This window comes from Athene noctua, chromosome 12 (assembly GCF_965140245.1).
Source record: "Athene noctua chromosome 12, bAthNoc1.hap1.1, whole genome shotgun sequence".
NCBI lineage: Eukaryota > Metazoa > Chordata > Aves > Strigiformes > Strigidae > Athene > Athene noctua.
This window is the reverse complement of record NC_134048.1, coordinates 10,649,627-10,671,780: the sequence shown is the minus strand read 5'-3', so window position 1 is coordinate 10,671,780 and position 22,154 is coordinate 10,649,627. Positions and strand designations below refer to the sequence as shown.

The 22,154-nt window shown below is 37.3% G+C and overlaps 1 protein-coding gene across 2 annotated transcripts in view; it reads left to right on the top strand.

The window, feature by feature from the left end:
• Positions 1-1,510: 1,510 nt before the first annotated feature.
• GABRG2 (gamma-aminobutyric acid type A receptor subunit gamma2) overlaps positions 1,511-22,154 on the top strand; it is a 72,468-nt gene continuing 51,824 nt past the window's right edge. For both annotated transcript variants that reach the window (XM_074916439.1, XM_074916438.1), the window contains exon 1: positions 1,511-2,313. In XM_074916439.1, the coding sequence (XP_074772540.1) occupies positions 2,207-2,313 (107 nt within the window). In that variant the 5' untranslated portion in view covers positions 1,511-2,206. The remainder of the gene's footprint in view (positions 2,314-22,154) is intronic.

The window sequence follows — 22,154 nt, the reverse complement described above, 5'->3', positions numbered from 1 at the left end:
GAACTATTTTCAGACAAGAAGGATGTGAAACATTTTGCTATGGGACAAATTTCAGTAAATAAAGTGCTGTGTCAAGTTGATATTCCCTGTATTACAGAAGACATAGTGGCTGTAGGTAAGACAATAACTATCTGCACAGTTCAAATTCTTAGCTATCAACAATTTTGATTCCCTCTTCAAAATATACACAGCATTGTTAACCTTCAAAGGAATGTTTTGATAACTGATGAGAGACATTACAGCATTAACATCACAGAAGTGTCATTTTCACAGGTAATGAAGTGAACCAGGAGCCAATAATTGAATATTCATACATATGTGTGTGTGTATATATAGAGAGAGAGAGAGGGAGAGAAAGACAGAGAGAGAGCATATGGAATATTTTATAGCTTTTTATCTCTGAAGTGACCGTATTAATGAGTTGGTGAAGTGACTTAATTAAGAACAGGACCATTGACTGGAAATATTAAGAACCAGGTTCATAATTTGTTACTTTGTTTGGAAACACTGATAAAAATACAGTGAATGTTAGATACGGGCTTGAATTACCACAGAACTACCCAGGGGCCAAGATGTATTTCATTCAGATAACATCAATCTATCACTTATTGTTGTAGTTAAATACATTGTGTTTGGAAATGAAAAAAGATAGCTTGATAGCTGAAGGCTGGATCTATGTTTTTTGAGACTCTGGGACAGCAACTACTGTAACTATCTGTTTTTGATGGATAAATTTCATTATGCATTTGGACATTAGGAATTACCAGATTGGCTTGGGAATTGGCAGGTTTGAGAGGATTCAAGTGTCCAATTTGGTTCAGACTAGACTCAGTTCAGAGAGAAATTCTGATGCTTTTATTCTATTAGGAGCATTTCACTTTCTCTCTATTTAAGTATTCTTTAGAAGAATTATTTATTTTTCCCTTGAGTTTTAGAAAGATGGGCTTTGAATTGAAACAGTGTGAGGTCACAACTCCCAGTTTCTGATGATTATGTTTGCACATCAATCTCCCATTTTATACACAGCACTGAGGAGGCTTCATGCTGCCTATATTTGCTTTGGTTTTAGGCAGAAAAAGTTGGGGAGTCAAAAAATTTGTTATTGTAGGTCATGGTCCAAGTACCTATTTTAGAGTGAGGTGCTTTTACTTTGGGAAATCATGAGATTCCCTGATTTTTTTACTTCACTAGTAGCTGCTAAATTGCATTTTTGGACAATGGCATTTGGGATTCTGGTTCTAAAATTTGGCAAGGTCCAGCTTTTATACCGATCTAGTGTTTCCCCTCTGGCCAGGAAGCATTTCCTGTGCCTGTGTAGCCTGATTTTATTAGGGGGAGGGGAGATAAAAACCTTGCATATTCCCCCTAATCCTATCACACACTAAATCACCTCATTCATACGGACTCCACCAATGCTGCTTTCCCCATTTCCTGAGTTACTTAGCAACAACCATCCCTCCCTTTTCCACTCCCCCATCCATCCTTTCATTTTTTTCCCTTTGCAATCACGATTTCCAGGCTGTTTAGAAAAATGAGGATGCTCAGCAGCATAGGGCAAGCTTTTCCTTCCAACCTCCCTTTTTATGCCTGCCAAATCCTTCTCGCCTCCAAAATGAAAATCCAGGCTGCCTGCATATGTGTAATCAAAGGTTAAAAAGCACCCCGGCTGACACCACGCATGTGTTAATCTGTGCTGCAGCAGAGTGCATCATTTCCACTTTGACCTCAGAGTTAATCTGCATTCAGGCAGAAGCTCCATTGCTTTATTCTTTCTTTTCTTTTCTTTCTTTTCTCTCGTTTACTCTTTCTGTTGCTTAATTGGATTTTGTTGCATGCGTGTGAACGGTTCTGTAAATGTATGCATGTGTATGTATTTCTTTGCTTAACTGCTTTTATTCAGTGAGTCTCTGTGGCTTTGTTTTTTTTTTTCTTTTCTCCCCATTATATTATTCCCCTAGATTTGGAAGCTGCTGCTTGCTGCCTGAGCTGACGTTTTCTGATTATATCTGCAAAGGGCTTGTGCAGATCTAATTTCTGTCCCCCTGCATATTAATTCCTGCAGCTGGGCGCAATGTATCATCCCACTGACGGGACCTGGTAGGGAGGGGGGAGAACCACTACCAAAAAAAAATTAAAGAAGGGGACGGATCCATCTGCAACCAAGAGGAAAGGGGAAAAAAACTGGGGAGGGGGGGGAGAAAAAGAGATGATTCCTCCAAATCCAACAAGCCTGGGGAGCACTGCATTCTTGAATCCTGCATTTTCTCTCAAAATGATGGTGTGGGCACTTCTGTTCCTCTCTCTCATCCAGTGGTAAGATGTGCTTTCTGATTCTGTTTCTGTTTGCGGGGCGGGGGGGGTGGGGGGAGAGAGGGAGGGCTGGGGGGTGAAGAATCTGTTTGCAAATTTGCAGAGCTGTGGTGAGAATGCCGAAGGTTTGGGTAGCGGCATTACATTCATCTATCTCCTAGCAGCTGAGATCTTACAATGTTTTATTTCTCTTACGATTGTTGTCGCTCTGAAATGGACAGGGAGGGTAAGCAGCGGGTGTGTATGATGGTGGTACATGCCGGGTGTTTCATAGAATATAATGCCGTATTAGCAAAGCCTTTTCTCTCTGAATTATTGTTTGCTACAGTGCATGGAGTTATAATACAGCTGTGTTTTGTGGGCAGAATGTCAGTGCATTCATGCTTGTTTGCACCTAAGCAGCCCCATCATGGCTGTGCCTGGGCTGTGGGCTCCGGAGCGCTGTGCCCGTGTTCCGTCCCCGAGAGCCGGTGCGGGGATCGGGCACCGAGGACAGGGATGCAGATCTCTGCACAACCCTCCCGAGGCAGGCAGCCAGGTGCTGCCTGCATCTCCCACTGACGGAAATGCTTTTAATACTGATAGAACAAGCAGTGGGATGTAATAGTGTTCGCTGATCATACGAGATGACTGTTTACAATAGCATTTACCCCCGCCCTGACACATGTACTGTTGGAGGACAACCTGTGCATGCTGCATATGTGTACTGTACACATAAATGTAAAGAAGTCAAAATCTTAGCAGAGGAAGAAGGAGTTTATATGTAGACGAGTAGAAAGTGGAGGGGGGAGTGAGTATTGCTGCGGTGCCAAACATTACGCTGAACCAGACATCCTTGCAAAAAAAACTGTGGACTGTGCATTTAACAGGTTAGATGAGAAAGTAGCATTGCACTGCGAAGTGCCTGGCCTTCCAAGTGGCAACAGACTTTTCCTCACAGCTGCATAAGCCATGTTGTCATTGGTACATTAGAGAAGTTAGTGCCCTCTCTTTTCTACTGTTAATGCTGTATTCATACAGGCTCCTCATTCAAGTTTACCTTCTTTTTCTCCCCTCTTTTTACCTGGACACTACCATACTAAAAAGTTGGTTTTTTTCTGTTTGTTTAAGAAAAATCAGACTTTGTAGCTGCAGTGGTAGGATTTTAGTTCTAAATAAAATAAAAGGTCAAAATTATTGAACAGGGAAATTAAAAGTTGCTGGCTTTTAGAGTAACTTTCTTCACAGAAAAAAAGGACTTGGTGAAGAATTTCTGAGAAAAGAAACTTTAAATGGTTAAAAATGGACTAGAAAGTAAAATAAAGCTTGGTGAGCCTACCAGGAGGGGTACTTCGTTATTGAGAGTAAGATCACAGGTGCAAGGTATCTCTGACTCTTTCAGAATCATCTATGATTACTGTGTGAATATAGCAGTGGAAAATGAGCTTTCACAGGATTTCATGAACACAGGGTCTCAGGTTATTTGGACATAAAACTTCCACTAAAAATAATCCCAGATATTTATTTTAACATGCTTCCTTCTTTTCACTCATCTTTCAGAATAACATAGCCCGAGAGGACCTTTGCCAAAATGATTTCATAAGCTTTAAAAGAAACTCTTCATAATGTAAATTAAAGTTTTCTCAGCAAAAGGTTGTTTTCTGTTCATAGCCATCTGATAGCAAAGATGGTTTTCTCTGACAGCTTCCTGACCTCATAATTTTAAAGAATAAATTATATTCAGAGAAACAATATTGAAAAGCTACAAGTAAAGGGGAAAATTAGCCTTAGTGCTTTACAAAAATATTTTAAATTAGTCAACATGCAAATACAACTTGAATTCTAATAATCTTTTCTCCTTCTGTTGTGGAAGAAACTTTACCATCAGTTTTGGAAACTCATGGACCAAGACACAGTTACAAAGTTGAACTTCGATACCATTTATTTATAGCCAAGATGAAAGGGGTTTTTTTTGTTAAAAACTCAAACACTTCAGAAGGAGGGCAATATAATTGTGTTATGTCACTTGTCTTGGACACTGAAATTCTGAAAGGTCGATGCAACTGAACACTTAACATATGTGCTCCATATTATGCATGTGAATAATTGTGTTGACATCAATCAGAACACACACAAATGTTTAAGTATTTTCAGAATTTGATCAAAGTAACTGAACACATAAAAATTGATTACCAATACTGTGCAGAAGTTTTCCCCTTATTAATACAAAAAAAAATTACTATATAGAGAAATTGTCGCAAAATTGTTGATATTTAGAAGATTAGAGAAAGTTAAAGCATCATTCAGGCATTAATGGCAATAGCTAAAATTCTGGCATTAACTTCAGCAAAACATGATTTGAATGAACTCATAACAAATGTCATGTTACAACACTGCAGTATTTCACCTTTACAACAATTTTACGCATTAGTTTTATTACATGCACAGAGTATGACGTTACAATTGTGCACACTAAAGTTTTAGGAAGTGCTTTCTTCCAATTTGTTTCTTGACATTCATAACCATACTGCAAACTTCTTGCATAAAGTTCCACCATCATCGTATCACTCAGACTAGTAGAGCAGCACAGTGCAGTCCATCATATTGACTGAAGCTGTGTCTCAGTGCAAATGAGTCAAACCGAACTCCAAATTTCTGAAAATTGTGCATAAATGTAAATAAAATAGTTTAATATTTGCACACTTCAATAAGGTGTTTAATTGGAACTAAGTATTTGATTACACTTATTGAACATGTAATAGATAAATAGCACGTTACATGTAATAGAGCTCACTCACCAGCAAAGTTTCGGATAGATTTAAAGCTATACTCTGCACACTATTTACTGATAAGTTTTATTAGTTATTTCTGCCTAGTCCTTAGCTTTAACAAATTGTCATAAAAAATCATATGGACACAGTGCGAATAAATATTGTCAGAGGTCCCACTGAAGTCACTTGTAGCATTACCGGAATAAGATGTTCCTCAGCAATAGACAGTTTCTCAACTAACAAGAAATGGTTTCTTTTAAAGAAGTGTCATGACAGAAGATGTGAATCTAGGTGCTGTTAAATGATGATTTTATCCTTGTCTATGATACTATGAAATTGAGTAGTTAATGCTGACTGGCCTATTCACTACAGTGTTTGTTTCAGCAGAGTGGGAGCTGTATGGACACAGGATCAGCTCTCGAATGAAACATTTCAGGGGTAGAAAGGAGGGTGAGACTGCTTTGGAGTTTTTCATAGCCATGGTGCATTCCTGACTGCTATCAGCTGTAATGCTGGGATACAAACTTGAAACAACTATTATTGTAATAAAAAGACTACCAAAACCACTGCTCTAAAGTAGATTTGACCAATTAAGTAAAATTCCCACTATCTCATTACTAATGACTTGATGGGGCAAAAAAGATTACAGACAGTTTCCCTACTTGAAAGTATATAATGATTTGGAGATGTGTATTAAGCCCTTTAACTAGTGCTTTAGACTCTACCACCTAATCAAAACCTGCATGCCAAAATTCACGCCTTTCAAAATACTCTAATGAATGTGCAAAGTGATGCTAGAAAGTCTTTCAGAAACTTTGAATCCTTAAAAATCCGAGAAGTGAAACTTCTTAATAAAAAACCTATTGAAACTAAGTACAGTAAAAATAGCTTAGGCAACGATTCTACTCTTTTAAAGTAGTATTTCCCATATGATTCATATTGTATGTCTTCTTCATGCCATCCAAATCACGCTTTTGGGTTTTAAGTTAAAACTGTGATGATATGGAAAAAAGATCTCGTTGATTTGGGTTGTGGTCGCATAGTTTTCCTCTTTATGCTACATTTGCTCTGTTGGCATTATGTCAAGAAATTCTACAACAGCTGCACAACAATTTAAAAGGGAAGAAGACTCTGATAGGAGTGAACACATGAAAAGAAAAGAAACAAATGTCTGGTCAAAGGAAACTGAGTCCAAATATCAGTCCCAGTACAATTAAATTCTTATATACTTTCTCCAAAACTTTCTCTCACCACTTTCTCCAACAAAGAACTGAATTGTGAATTGAAAGCATGAATTATTAAAGGATTAGATGAAGCATTAGACACAGGTGAGCAATAACAGGTACACCTGCATAATTATAGCAAGGTTGATTTTTTTTTCATATTCTGCCTCTTATGCCTTTTTAGAGTATATCTGTACTGGTCAGTACAGTACCTTGCAGAGACAGAATCATAGAGTGGTTTGGGTTGGAAGGGACCTTAAAGATCAAATAGATCCAACCCCTCTGCCATGGGCAAGGACACTTTCCACCAGCCCAGGTTGCTCACAACCCTGTCCAACCTGGCCTTGAGCCCTTCCAGGGAGAGGGCAGCCTCAGCTTCTCTGGGCAACCAGAAAATATGTTAAAGTAGGCTCCAAAGCAGAGGCAGTTTTAAGGTCAGTACTTCTGACTGGCACTGTCCTGCAGTGTGGAGATGTACTGGCTCATTTGAAGCTAGCTCAGTACCCTGGAGCCTTTCCCTTGTTATGTCCAGCCACTCTAGCTATAAAAGTTCACTATATTACTAGATTCAAAGTTTCTCTTAGGATGATAATTAAGATTTTTTTTTTATTGTTAAGCATTCAACAGAATAACTACAGTGTACTGTGGTTCTCTGCTTCATTGGTACAGTCTGAACTGCTGCTTTACATACTGCTGTACCTGCAGCCCCACTTAGAGTCTCATACAGAAAAAAAGGTAAATCATGTGAGAATGGCAGTGAAGAATACAATGCTAGCTGGGGGCTTGCTTTATATGGATTTGGGCTTAGCAAATACACACATTAAAAAAATGATTGATATAGGGATGTTCGAACGGAAGGGGTTTTTTAAATTTATTTTTCATGCTTCATAGCCTATCTAGTGTTGTACCTTTTAAATGGACATTTATTGCAATATAAATTCCCTTTAACACAGATGGTAAGGCTTGATTGCCTGTTTTCCTAGTTACGTCTGCTAAGAAATCAACACCCTATCCTATACCTAATGCTGAAAATCTCAGCAGTTTTAGGAATCTCTTTACATGACGGGCCTAGTTTTATCCTCTCGGTAATCTCTGACCCAGTGAAGTCAGGCGGTTGCTGAAGGAAAAGCCAGGACCTATACAGTATAAATTCTTACAGGTAGTTATATGTTCATAAGTAAGAACTGGGAAATAACCCAAAGTTAAATTATAACTCAGTAAGAATCTTCAAGAAGTGTTTCTTACACTGCATAATGCTTTTACTTTTTGCAGATAGCTCTCAACCTACATTCCAGCTAACTGATTTACAATACCTCTGAAGACTTTTTTTCTTCATTCCTTCTTTTTTATTCGATATAGAAGATTAGCTTAAACTTTACACTCCACTTGACTGTAATGTAAATTGATCTTAAGTGGCACGCGGGTTTTGGCCTGAGCCCCTGGACATAAAGGAATTTCTCCACGAGCTTGTTTTCTGTGAATGGAAGTCCTGAACAAGAACTAGGGAGACTTTGTGGCAGTAAAAGAGAAAGAGACATGTTTGTTTATCTCTTTTTAGAAAAGATATGACAAGTGATGATAGAAATAGTTGTCCAGGTAACTTCACTGGAAGTAGATGTATGCTTCTGGGCTCAAAGGTGGAGGTTGTTTACTTAGAACAAGATACATTCATTATATGATGAATAAAAAGACTGCAGAAGGTACCAGGAAATAAGCATAAATTGCAGAAAAAATGTCCATCACCATAGTCAGATAACTGTATTTATTATCAGGTAAGGAAGAGCCTGTTTCATAGAATGAGACTAAAACCGAACTTATTCAGCACTTACGAAATTAGGGACTACAGTTGTCCCTAGTGAATATATCCAAAGCACTAAAATCAGGGTGAAGAGCTATTTTAGTTGAAAGGGAGATGAGAAAGGAACAGCATAAAGTGTCTCTTCTAAAGGCACTGATTTTTTTAGACTTCAGACTCAATATGATGATTGACTTCTGATGACTTAAAACTTAACATTCATTGCACGCTTCCTTTTGATACTGGGTTATAGCCCAAACTGTCATGATGCTAATAAAAAGCATACCGTGAGAGCCTGGATTTACCTAGTGTGCACACCTGTAGAGGCGTATTGTCTTTAAAGACATTTTATTTAGGTGAGCTCCTGGCTCAGAAGAGCTCCAGTGCAGTAAGTAGGAGCTTTCCTGTTGTCTGAAATGGGTCCAGTTTCTATTTGTGATGTCCAGAAGTAACCTGCTTGTTTGATTCGTCCAATTAAGAAGAAATTCAGCTTTGCACTAAACCAGAAGGTGGAGAAAACAGCATTTCATTTTATCTTTGGAAACAAGAAAATAATATTACTTGCTTTTAAACTTGTCATATGAAGTGGTTAGAAATTCATTTATATCAGAATGTGTAACCATCTCCTTCAATGTGAGAAATTTACAAAAACTATCTTTTTTTTTTTTTCATCCATATGAAAAAAGAGTGGGAAGAGGGAGATAGTGGGTACATATTTTCACAAGTCCCAGCACCTGCCAACTGGCTGAAACAAACTGAGGTAAAAGAGGGGCGAAGGTGGTAGGTTGAAGAAAGCTATTGAGAGAACAGTGAGGATTACATCTAGTGTGATTCGGGGGTATTTGTATAGTTGACAGGAAATTAATATGCGAGTCTTGTCAGACTGAATATTGGGTATTCAGTCTGACACACAGTGATATCCTCTTATTTATATAACTGCGTAATATTTTTAACACAGCTACTGTCAAAAAAGGGAGGCTTTAATGCTGCTGAAAACCACCAATGGCTGCATAAGCAGAAGAGAAATATAGCAAACACCTTCCCATGTAAATGACTACCTCAGCTGCATAATGTTTCTTCATGTGATGTCCTAAGAACATGGGAAAAAGTTGACTACAGAAGCATTACTTTTTTTCTCTTATATAAAGGGCATAGAGCACCCAATGAAATTGTCATCGTCTGCCTGAAAACCTAAGAAAATGGTTTTCTTTCTAATCAGTGAGGTAATGCAAAGCCCAAAGATTTATACAGCTTCAAAACAAATACTTCAAAGTCCATTAAACTCAGTGGTAACATTTCGTTACAGGAAATCTCTAGCTGCATGTTTCTGGAAGCGGAGAGCTTTTATCAGGGAAGCATCACTATATTCTTGCCCTGATTTTACGCTCTTAGCTTCCACTATTGACATCTGCCAGATGCAAAATACATGGCACGATATATAGCTGATGTAACCCAGAGTAATCATTACGATTACTGCAAAGTTATAGCAGATAATAGAACTTCTGTAACTTATACAAGAACCTCAATACAACAAATGATTATCATTAAGGAGAAAATCACTAATGTGTAAGTCAGATTTTCTTATCTACAGGATCAGTTTATTTTTTCAGATTTAGTGGAAGGACATTTTCACACATATTCAGTAAAGTACAACACAATGTGTAGGCCTAGCTGTGAAATTTGGCCATTGTATATGAAACTAAATATTACTTTTACAAGACAAAACTTTAATCTGTTTGCAGACACCCAGCAAAACATTGAAGAAATAGCACTTTTACAAAACCTAAACCAACATATACAGATTATTACCAGAAATAAAACATCAATATATGGAAAAAAGCTATTTTTAAAAATGAAGGATAATAATGAGCATTTGGAAGGAATGTAACGTGAAGATAGCTAGTTTTTATGCTTGCTTTACCTCTTTCCAAAAGAAGCATGTAATCATGTATGAAATTGTATGTTTTACTGAATGTCATCCTGGACTTTGGTGTGAACTCTTATGGTGAGAGGCTAGCTTTTTTCTGAGCTATTTATCAACTTAAGCTTTTTGAATGCTCCATGTTATACAGAAAAATATCTATGGTTCTATACATTGATGAGAAATGCATCTTAAATAGGATCTCATGCATACCCCAAATAACATTCTGACAGAATTCCCTGGAAAACAGTGGGTGATAGGAGAAAATGAATGTTTTCTTTCAGTAGTGATTCAACATTATATTGTGTAACACAAATAGCATGTTTTGGTCATATGAAGCTTTAGTTAATCTGTAGTAAAATATCTTCAGATCTAAACAGAAATCTGCTTGCTGCAACAGACTGAGGATTATCTACTGAATTCCACTTTCATTTAATTCCCTTATTTTTCAAGAGAGAGAAAAAGAGAAGGGGGAAAAAATGAAAAAGACAACAATTAAGAACAATTAATATTAATGAGAACATGCTAGAAAGCTTTACAAAACTAATCAATATATTATCCAATATATTATTAAGTGATAATGCACTTCTGAGACCTACTGATCTATGCAAATGTTTGATAAAGCTGGAAAAAGTGTGTCACCAAACCAGAATGAATTATACTCTTAATGGTCAGATAAAGAGATCAGTCATTTCTTGCCCATCTTATGAAAGGGTGGTATAGAATGCACTCTGCTTTTCCTCTCCAAAAACTGATGAAGACACAAAAGACTTCACGCTGCAGTTTAAGACTAACAAGGCTTCAATCAGGTATATAGCAGATACTGATCAGGCAAAGGAGAACAGATCATCAAGGAGCCTGCAATCATCTTTCCTCTTCTGCTGTTCTAAACAACATCTCTGGTTTTCACTTTCCCAGGCCTAAGAGCCATTCTTCCAAAGTTTAGGCAGTCAAACTGCCTCTGTGTGTAGACAATTAATCACCTGATCCTAAAAAATCAGTAATAAAATTCTATATGCAGATCATTAGCTCATGCTCATTTGTGGTAATGGCCAATAGTTTCAAAACAATTGTGAAACCATTGCCAAAACAGATACCACACCAAAGGCAAAGAAGCACACATATGTCAGTGAATGAAGAATGCCACCAAATAACTGATACACAATTAAAATTACAGTCAGCCTGACTTGCTACAGATGATATCACTGATAACTCTTAAGAATCACTTAATACAGAGAGTAAGGACTTCAGCTACAAGCCCAGACAGGCTGTACAGTTACTGTGAACAGGAGGGAGAACTGAAGAAGATATAAAAGTGAATTATGAAGACTGGAATTATACAGCATTTTTAACATAGTGACAAGAAGCCTGCTATTACTTAAAGAGAAAACCAGTGCAGGGATTCAGAAAGATGAGGTATTATGATCAAATGAACAAAAATGACAAACACAGGGCAACTTTTTGCATGAAGTGAAGATAGCCTGCATATATGTTTTGGAAGTTAGAGGCAAGGGAAATGCCACACTCAGGTAAGAACAGAAGTGAAAAAGCTGTTAGTAGCTCCCAGTTATGCAGTAAAAGGAGAGAGAAGCAGACAGAGTAACTCACCACAATAAGTAACTGTGTTTGGAGGAGTGGTCACGCTGTAAGATGGCATGGAAAAAAAGATGAGGTGTGTGATCCTCATAATAATATCTGCACCGCCAAGAACTGTCTTAGCAGCTGAACTTGAAGACTCTAAAACCAACTTTTGGCTTCTACATACATAACTGAAATGATGCATTTTGTTCCTACAGCGTGTGAGGGCTGTGAACCCAAATATGTCAGAGTATTAAGATTTTCTTTTGTAACGTAGTAAAGGAATCATTATTTTCTTAGAAGGTAAGGATTTGGAAGAGGTGAAGGTTACCAGTGGTAAAACACTCGGAGGACCTTAGAATACAATCACAAATATTGCTGCTCTTTTAATGAGCCAAAATAATTAACTAGCATCAAACAGGCATCACACTGAATAAACATACTGGATATTTGTAACCACTTTGGGGCAAGGACAATCAACATTACATCAATAACATTTTTTTTCATTTCCCTAGTTTACAAAGGAGATGCTAAAAAACCCACTAAGCTGCTTTAAAGATTTAAAGCATGCACTTAAACCAACTTAAAACCTTAATAAAGTTCTAATGCAGCACATAAGATTAAAGTCACCACAAATTCTTAACTTCCAAGTCCAGCATAACTAATAAGGCTCTGAACACCATATTTAAGAGGCAATGGTAAACAAAATGAAAATATTCTTCTCTGCCACTGGTTAGTGTGTTACAGATTTACAATGCTGCCTCCTTGATATCAAAAGGTTATAAAAGTAAGATACCTCTATTTCACCCAGGTAAGGACAGTGTTTCTTTCCTCCCATAACATGCCACCACTGCCTCTAGAAAGACTTAACTTCTCAGACATTAAATTAAGCGATTCCAAATTATTTGCTATTATTATCCAACCACTTTAACCACGTTCACACCCACTTAATACACTTTAACTACTTAATATCCCGTCAGTTTTACTCTGGGTATGCTTCTTAATGAGGATTATTTCTATAATGAGTTCCAGAATTTACTATTCAGTCATCTAGGGATTATATGTGTGAAAACAAACCCTGTATAGATTTGATTTTAAGAGGGAATAGGAATAATTTTAGCCTTACAGATTTCAAAAAATGAATTTTATTTTAAGCTTTGAAATAAAATTAATCTTTGGCAGAAGCCAAGAATTTCAGCTCACTTGGTAACTCTGAAAAAGTTCTGAGTATATGATGGCTTTTGGAGAGGATTAGAAGAGAAAATTGTTTGCAGCTTTAATTATATAATTTGTTAAGGAAGAAAAATATAAAGAGGAAACATACTATATCTGTAAAATCAATTCTTTTGTAATGGTCCTCAAAGCACTGTGTCTTTCAATCTCTCTATGGTAGATAAGCAGCAGAGGTGATTAAATTCATTGCAATATATATTCAGATTAAAAAATGAGAAACATTTGTTATCTGAATTGTTACCTGCATATGCAATGTTCCGAGCTCCTCAATAAAATACTAATAAAAGGATATAATGAAAAAACCCAGAAGCTTAATAGTCAAATTATGCCCAACCATAAATAGTATGTATTTTAAATACAACTTCTCATTTTAGTTTACCTGCAAGAATTCCAGACAGCATGTGAAGAATGCATTTCTTCAGCAGAGACATGTCTGCAATAACACCTTGGGAAACTGAGGCAGCTAAACTGGGGTTCAATTCTGCATGGATTCTAGCATTCAAGCCTTCATCAAGGAAAGCACTTTCACTTCTGTTCAAATGTTTACCAACATGGTTTTCTGCACCAGGATCAGAACACCGAGCACTTGGCAGTATGAAAAGCATAATCCTGGAAAATGACAGATATAAGCTAAAAATGCCAATATTGCCAGCAAGCGTATTCTGGTTATGTCCTCTCTTCTAAATTATTTCACTGTTAATGTCTCCTGGAAAACTGTAGAGCTTGGAATAGCACCTGTTCTTTATTTAACAAATTATTTTGAGGTATGTTCACCAAATTCCCCAGGGATTCAGGAGGATAAACTGCATGTAGAAGTTTTGTTTCAGTGGCTTCCAGTGCGATTTCTTCTCATCAATACTCCACCATTTTGCATAAGTCTGTAGCTCACAAAAAGCTGCTGGAGCTGTAGCAAGGGAAACTGAAGATTAATTTATCCATGTGAGAAGTATGCTGTGATAAGTAAAACCTCCTTATTGTCCCTTTGCTTCCATTAATTTCAGGGGTTTGCTCTCTTTCCAAATTTTCAGGTCTCTGTTCTCACCTGATGGTCCCATCTGGCATCTGCTTGAGTCATGAAAAGACTCTTCCTGTTTTTAAAAAGTTCCTGGTTAAGAATTTTAAGTTTGGATAAGATCCTCAAAGGACCAACAAAATCCATGAAGCACATGGTGTCTTTTTATAGCAGCTAGGGTCTGAAACCATCTTCATTTTGCCATTTAGCTTATTCTTAGTAGCCAGGATGCTTTGTGTGGCTGCCCTAAGTATCTTAATGGATTTTGTTTCAGTGCTCACAAACAGTACAATCTCCATAAATGACACATGTAGCTGGTGCTCACACCTCTTAAACAGAGCCCCCACAGCTGGGAATGAACTAGTTCAAGATGACCTGTTCAGATGGTAGCAGCTGCCTATCACTACTTGGTCTTGTACCGATTCACCTTTAAAGCTTTGCTGACACGCCATGGTGGGTGATTCATAGAGCTCAGAAAAAGGACCAAGAACACCTGCTGGGGATCTGGAAACTGTGGCCTGAATATGTGGATGTTTTGGTTTACATCTGAAACAGTCTCTGCAGCATATTTAGTGGATCCTTTGATTTAACCACAGTGTAGAGCTGCAATGAAGATGAGGAGAAAAAAACCCTATCCTCTTACATAATCTGAAGGAAGCATTTTTACCTATGTATGTCTTTCTGTATCATTCTCTGTAGTATCTTCTGCACTCTGTATTCCATTTCTAAACATATTTTGAAACTCTAGTTACATGAATTGACATCTCCTAGACCTTAATGTGGTTTCTCCCTCTCCAGGAATTTCAGAAATAAATCGGTCATAGTTGTACCTTATAAACTTGGTTTCCAATGCAGTTTTTCAAAATAATGTTTCTGTAATATATTTATGGCTACATCTACTGATATTTCTGACCCTTGTAGCCAGTTCCACACATTAATCAAACCCACTCTTAGCTTCTGCTTGTACTCGGTTATAGTTCTGATTCTTGCCCTCTTTTTGAGTTATGAGGCATCCATCTCTGAATACTATCTACTTACAACTTTCTAGTAGCTTTCTCTTTAAAGGTTCCTTTCCTTTTACAAAGACAAACTTCTGTGATCATAGTAAGAACAATGACAGTTTATAAAATAAAATTATACTCTATTGATGAGATAGTAAAAAAAGGTATGCCAAAATATTTCTGGAGGAAAAAGAAGTCTGGGAAATATATGTTTGTATGTGTGTGAAATACAAATTGCTCCTATTTTCCTGGTGTTTTGACTAGCCTTAATAGTCACATTTAAATATAAGGCATGGGAAGATAGGCTTTGCAGTGATCATTATGCCTAGCCCACTCAAATGTCAAAAATTTCAGAGCTAGGTAGAATTTGCATGTTATGTGTTTTACATTTTACTTATTGGAGACTGATAGGCCAAAAAGAGAGAAATGACACTGACTGAACCCATACACATTTTTTTCTCATTAAAATAAAGTTACAGAGTCACCGTATTATTTATTCGTTAACACCATTAAAACAACTTAGCATTTTTCAGAAAAAGATTTTGAAGTTCTTGCATTAAAAGCTAAATACACTTAACAGTGAGATTTTCTTCCTATGGAATAGATATCCAAAGTATGTATTTTACATCTTTTACTATACTACTCCTTTCTGAAATTATATTCCAAAACATTTGTCATAGTGGGGCATAAATAGGAAAGGAAGATGTAGCAGCTTTGCATCTATATTTGCCTTGGAAGGAATATTTGTGAACTGTAGCATGTAGCCCTGCAACACAACATTGCCATTGCTAATGACAGGCCATAATCTTTGCACTGAGCTTGCAAGGCCTCAGGACAGAGGGTTGTCAGGCCTGCTGGGTCTGAACTTTCTTGACCTGCCCACAGCTTTGTTTTACTTGGTTTAGCTGCCACAGCAATTTCACTAATTGACCAGGGATCTATGGCTAATTTGTTTGACTTTTTGTATGGTACACCCATAGTTTTATATAGACAATAGTAACAAGCAGTGACTCTGTGAAGAATGAGTTATCTACATAGTTACGTAATGCAGAGAAACATAAGCCTAGTATGACAGCAGGAGCCTTGAGAAGTGGATATGGGATGCAGTATAGAGGGGTAAAGGCATGAGGTGACATTGCCATTGAATAACCCCACCTGGGTACGTATTAACAGCAGAGGTAATCCTTATCCAGCACAGTACAATCCTTATCCAGAAGCTAAGATGTTCATATGCCCCACAGAATTAGGGAAATGCTGACATGAAGCCATCCCAATAGTACCAACCACCAAGGAAAGTCCAACAGAATTCCACAACAAAACCAACATAGGCCTTTTCATCAAAATAAATAAATAAATTCCATAGGGGAAATTCAGGCACACTTGTTGACAATTTTCCTGCTCAGCTGACATAGAGACATTAGCTTGCCACTTACATTCTTAATGTATCACACATCTACCCTGTTATCAGAACTAAATTCTACATCCACCCCTGCACAGTCTGTTTTATGAGCATGAGTGCAAACAGCGTCTTGCATGATATGTTGGTTTATGTGGGAACACATGGGTTACTATTGGTTACCATGCATTAAAAATTAAGTTAAATCAGAAGCATTGTTTAAAAAAACCCAAGGAAAACCAGTTTAATTTTCACCATTTGCTTACACTCATTTTGTGAATGAGTTAGCTTCATGATAAGTTAATTAAAGACATATGTATCAAGCAACTATTTTCTGTTCATTCAGCTCTTTCAAGACACATTTCTGTCTAATAAACATTTCAGTAATGATCCGTGATCTGAAAGAAGCAAGAATTAAGAATATACTCAGAATAAACCTATACTTATTTTATTTTTGACTGGCTCCCTAATCATTCAGGGTTTATCTGACCCATTTTGTTTACCAAAGATGTGGACTATAATATTGCTGATAAGTACGATGGAAGTGAGATTCCCAGCAATGCAATGTCATTTTTTAAGGCATGGTTAGTGATTGTTTCTTCCTCTGTAATGAGATGGCTTACCATCATGTCTTCACCATGAACACCATCTTCACCAAACACAAATAATAAGGCACATTTATGTGCCTAGTTATGTTGTAAAAATGGTTTATACTTACATGCAGAGATGATAGAACTTGGCTTATCATAGCAAGTAGAAGGACACTAATCCTTTAACTGGGGTAAGCATTCAATGTTCCTGACTCCCAGCCCAACACTAGGAATACCACATTATAGCGCTTTGCTGTGTACTGAGACATAGAAGACAAGAACGAAAACATTTCCTGACAGATTTAATTCTAATGAGGATTTATATTCCGTTTAACTCAAATTTTAAAGCTCACATCTGTAGACAAATAAAGGTATTCTAAACCTCAAAAAAATACTCAGGAGGGTTACTCAATAAGCAAAACTGCTGACATTTCTAGCACCTCACATGTTTGTTTTTAAACACTGTCAGATAGTGATGTGAAGATGACTACATCACAAATGATTGATTGCAGAAGTGACTTCCTTCTGGGTGAAATTACCATGCTGACAAAATATAAAAAAAATTGTGCAAGTATTTTGAAAAGCCATGAATATGAGCACCTCATAGGGTATTATAGAACAAGAATCTTTATGTCATTTTTCAAATCTAATTGAGCAATAGGATTGGGTTTTTTTAGCTAATGTTGTTTAAATACAAGGCTGGAGGGCATCCGTGTTTTCCTAATCTTACTCACTGAGAACAGAATTACGCTTTTTGCTCCTCTTGTTAATTTATAGTGAGATTTTAGAGAAATCTTTTCTAAAAGTAGTGTACCTTACTGGGGAAGCGAAATTACATAATAGTAACAGATGACAGTTCCATACAATAAAACACAGCCAGAAAAAATGAAGAGAACTCACACTAAAAAACACCGAGTTGGATCACATTTCAGTAATGGTTATTAACTCTTTTCTCTTGAGCTCTCCCAGGTATAGTGGAAATCTGTAGGAGCTGCGTAATAGCAACAGGCAAAAATCATGCACCAAGTGTCTTAGATTTCATGTGTAGAGACGCATAGAACAGTTTTAAAACAAATTAAAAAAGAGGAGAGAAGGGGCTGGGAGGGGAAAGAAGTGGAGAGGATAGGAAGGTAAACCAAAATATAACCCTTCAGAGGCTCACCTCATTCCAAGGTTACACCTTTTACAATTAGATATAGCTAGAGAATTTCAAATAAAGTAGCAGAGATGCAGAAGAATATGTGAACATATTTATCCCTTTTCTGTTTGTTTCTATCTAATGCCTTCCTTCACTTGCCACTAAAATGAGTAGCCATAACTACAGTAAAAAGAGATACATGAGTAGATTATATAATGTCCAGTAAACAAGATGTAAGGAAGCATATTCATACAAGCTTTCAGCTCAAAAAAAATTGTAATAACCATCTTAAGTTATGGAGGCTTATTTGAATCATCTGATCACATCTTAGACTCCTCCAGAGTTCTCTTAAGTATAAATGCTGCACTTCAGGATCAGGCTGTTCAAAATGAACGATGTGTGCTTGTTTCCATAATTATCTCTCTTGTTCTTTACTGGCTATACAAGTTTGTTTCACCCCTCTACATTTTGCTGTCCTCCCTGGGGGCAGCATATATTTCCTCTCCCTGCCCACAAGTTTTATATTATGGTGTAATTCAGTTTTGGACAATTACATCGGTCTGTTCTGATAGCTCTGAAGATAGAAATCCTTTATCAGCTTGTTTAACCAATGTGCCTCAACTTTCTGCTGGAGAACTGGATTCTAGACCGGGTGCCACATTTCAGCTTTCGGTTCTTTGCTAGGCACCAACACTGGTCCCTGTTTCTGGTAATTTTGGTGACAACTGGCCATGAGCCATTGTGTTGGTACTAGAAATACTTAAAAAGGAACAATAATCCTCATGCTCACTCATGACGAATCCAATCAGTTGTGCACTGCAAAAATGGCACTGCAATTTTTCAGTACAGCAAACTGGAAAACAGTAAATACTACAAACCACAAGTCTTATTGGTAGCACTCTCAATAAATGCACTCTAAAGGGCTTTTTAAAAAATCATTTTCACAAACTTGCAGGAAAGAAACAAAACTTAAACCAAGTTAAATTTTCATTTTCAATGTTTCTGAGTAAACACTTTCTGAAGTCACATTCAGCTGAATCTGCAAATATGGAAAGGAGATGTTTCAACTATGAAGGGCTAAACTTTATGATGTGATAAGGTGCTATAGCTAATGTGAGTGCACATCTTGGGGAAGATGTAGAATGACTGGAAGATAAACAAGTCTGCTATGATTGGCAGTTTTATAGCGACTAATGCAAAACCATCATTGCCATGTAACATTTTAGAAGTCTGTGAAGAGGTTTAAGATTTGGGCTGCTTTACTCAAAATGGCTGACAAGTACCAGTGAGGACACTGAGTTGCTGAGTAACTAGAAGGCAGACTGTAAAATCCACAGCATGACAGTTAGGTGCTGTGTTACCAGGTATCATCTCATTCAGTGGAAAACAGTGTAAATGTTCACAGGAACATGACTGGCATTTAAATCTCAACGTAGGGATGGTTTTCAGAAATGACTGTTTGATTGCTGGCAATCTGGGGCCTTCATGTACTGTAAAGATGACTGAAAAGTTATCTGCTGGGAGTACTCATCTGTGCTACTCTAGTGATTTCTGGGTCTTGAATACCCATTTTGAGGCTTGTGTGCTCAGTCCCTACTTAATCTTAGTGTTTCAGCTATAGTGCTTTATTTATGAGAACTGTAGTATTATTTTAATAATTTCTTTCTTGTATGCTTCAGTACCTCCGTGACTTAGGAAAGACAGGAAAACTCAGCTTTGTTTTGGTTTTAAGCAGTGATCACTTCATGGCAAGTTTTTAAGTACACAACTTGAATAATTCACGCACTGATAGCTATAGCAGTAGCAGTTGCATAGGAAATAAACTATTTTCTACAGCTGACCTACCTAAAATCCAACCTACCCAAACCATGAAGTAGAGATAAAAACTATTCTTTCTCATGAACTTCCTCAGCCTCCCTCACTACATGACTATGTCAAGTGGCCAGATTGCAGTTAATACTCCCTAGAGGCCAAGTCTGAAAGAAGCTTTTCTGGAAACACTGTGAATCTGGTGCTTCAGGCTCTTCTGGAACAAAGCTCCATGCAGGTACCAGAATTGCAGGCTCACCAGCCCCAGAGCTCTAGGTGGAGGGAGCAGGACAACAAGGCACTTTCTTTGTGATTTCTTAGCCCGAATTGCTCAACACAGTCTCCATGTCCTTTTATGGAACTTCTGATAACCGGAACTTCTTTTCCTCTTTAAGCAAAGCATTCTTAGTTTCCATCTCTGATGTGGGAATTGACTTGGAATGAGATTAATTTTCATATTTCATGATTTGGAATCCTGAGAGAAGTGAAGGTTGGGTATTGTGACGAACATTTAGTAGTAAAAGAGAAAATAGGTATCATTTTTATGGTAAAGATAGGAGCATAGTCCTTGGCACAGCCTTAGGATTTAAACAATACAAACAGACAGAATAGAAACACGAACAGGGAGAATTCAGCACACAGCTTTGTGAAAACATTTTCTATTTCAACTGAGATAGCTTTACTTAAAATATGATTGGCAGTCAACAAGAGAGAATATAGATACAGCTAGATTTCCACAGACACTGTAATCTCCTGCAAATACACTATTCTCTACACACTCATATGCCACATCTGCATACAGCATCTCTGCATCCACAGTGGGAACTTGGAATATGTCCTTCCCTCACAGTGACCAAATTATCATAATGAATAATGTATGGCCTACAGATTAGGGTAGTTTTTTATCAGAGAATGAATTTAGCTTGACTGTTCATTAAGTTAAACAGTGCTGTTGAGTAAAATAGCAAGCCTTCCCTCAGTCCTTCAGTGAGAGGTAGAAAACATTGGTGCTTTAAGTGGAAGACTCACTTCCACTACTGTATGCATGAGTAGTTGAGTTAAATCTTTGCTGTAGGCTCCATAGCTTCTATAGCCTACTTGGTATAAAAGATTAAACTGGTCATATTCTTTTGACAAATAAACTTAAGTTTTTAATTAAACTAATTAGTTGCTGGTTATTCAGTACTGCTATAGGTCTTTTTCTTCAGGCACTTTGTAACTACTATGATTCTGCTTGTAAACAGCTATACAGTAGCAGGCAAATTCCAGGGATAATTGACGTGTGAAGCTTCTTAATAGAACAACTTGGAAATAGTTAAAATTCATTTTCTGTATTTAGAAAAGTTAAAGGTTGGAGCTACAGCAGGTACAAACTGACATATCTTATTTAAAGTCACTGGATTTACAGAGATTTTGACCAGCTGAATGTATGACCTCACATCTGAATGTTGAAAGACTGAGCAGTCATGGGAAGTTTTTGCAACAGAGGAGTATCATATACCTTCTACTACTTGTAACAAATTGTGAAAATCATGTTCGTGTGGATTAGGAAATATGTACCTTATTTCAAAGAGATATCCTTTGCTCACTAATGAAATAAGATGTGCCCAATCTGTCCCTCAGTTTAGACTGAAAAATTATTGCTGCTGTCTGTGATTTTAAATAATGTATACTGTCTCTTTACCAACATATGGTAGTGTCTTTCCAAGAAATGTTATGTATGATTATTCTGGAAGTTACATTAGAGTGTCTGATACAGAGATGTCATGGAACAACAGAGATCATCAAAAGTTATAATGCTGACTTTATGTTAGCAATTAACTAAAACACAATAGTTTTGAAATAGAAAATCTACCCTTTAGTTTGAATTTTGAACTAAAGAATTAAGTCAAAGGGCTTGAGAGCATAATAAGACAGCTAAATACCATCAATATAATTATTTGCTAAATTTTACTAAAGTGATGATTATTTTTATGTAGGTATCAATCTTACTTGCATGGAAATGAAAGCAAAAAAGAAAAGAAATTATACTGAATCTCTTAAAAAGAGGAACAGGTTCCCAAACTGTAACGTGGACTTCACCCACAGAATCACACACACAGAATCATCTAGGTTGGAAAGGACCCTGGAGATCATCTAGTCCAACCATTCGCCTAGCACAGTTCCCACCTACAGCATATCCTTAAGCTCTAAATCGACCCTACTCTTGAACACCTCCAGGGATGGGGACTCCACCACCTCCCTGGGCAGCCCATTCCAACGCCCAACAACCCCTTCTGTAAAGAAATGCTTCCTAATATCCAGTCTAAACCTGCCCTGGTGCAACTTGAGGCCATTACCGCTTGTCCTGTCGCTTTCTACCAGGCTAAAGAGGCTCAAACCCAGCTCTCTGCACCCT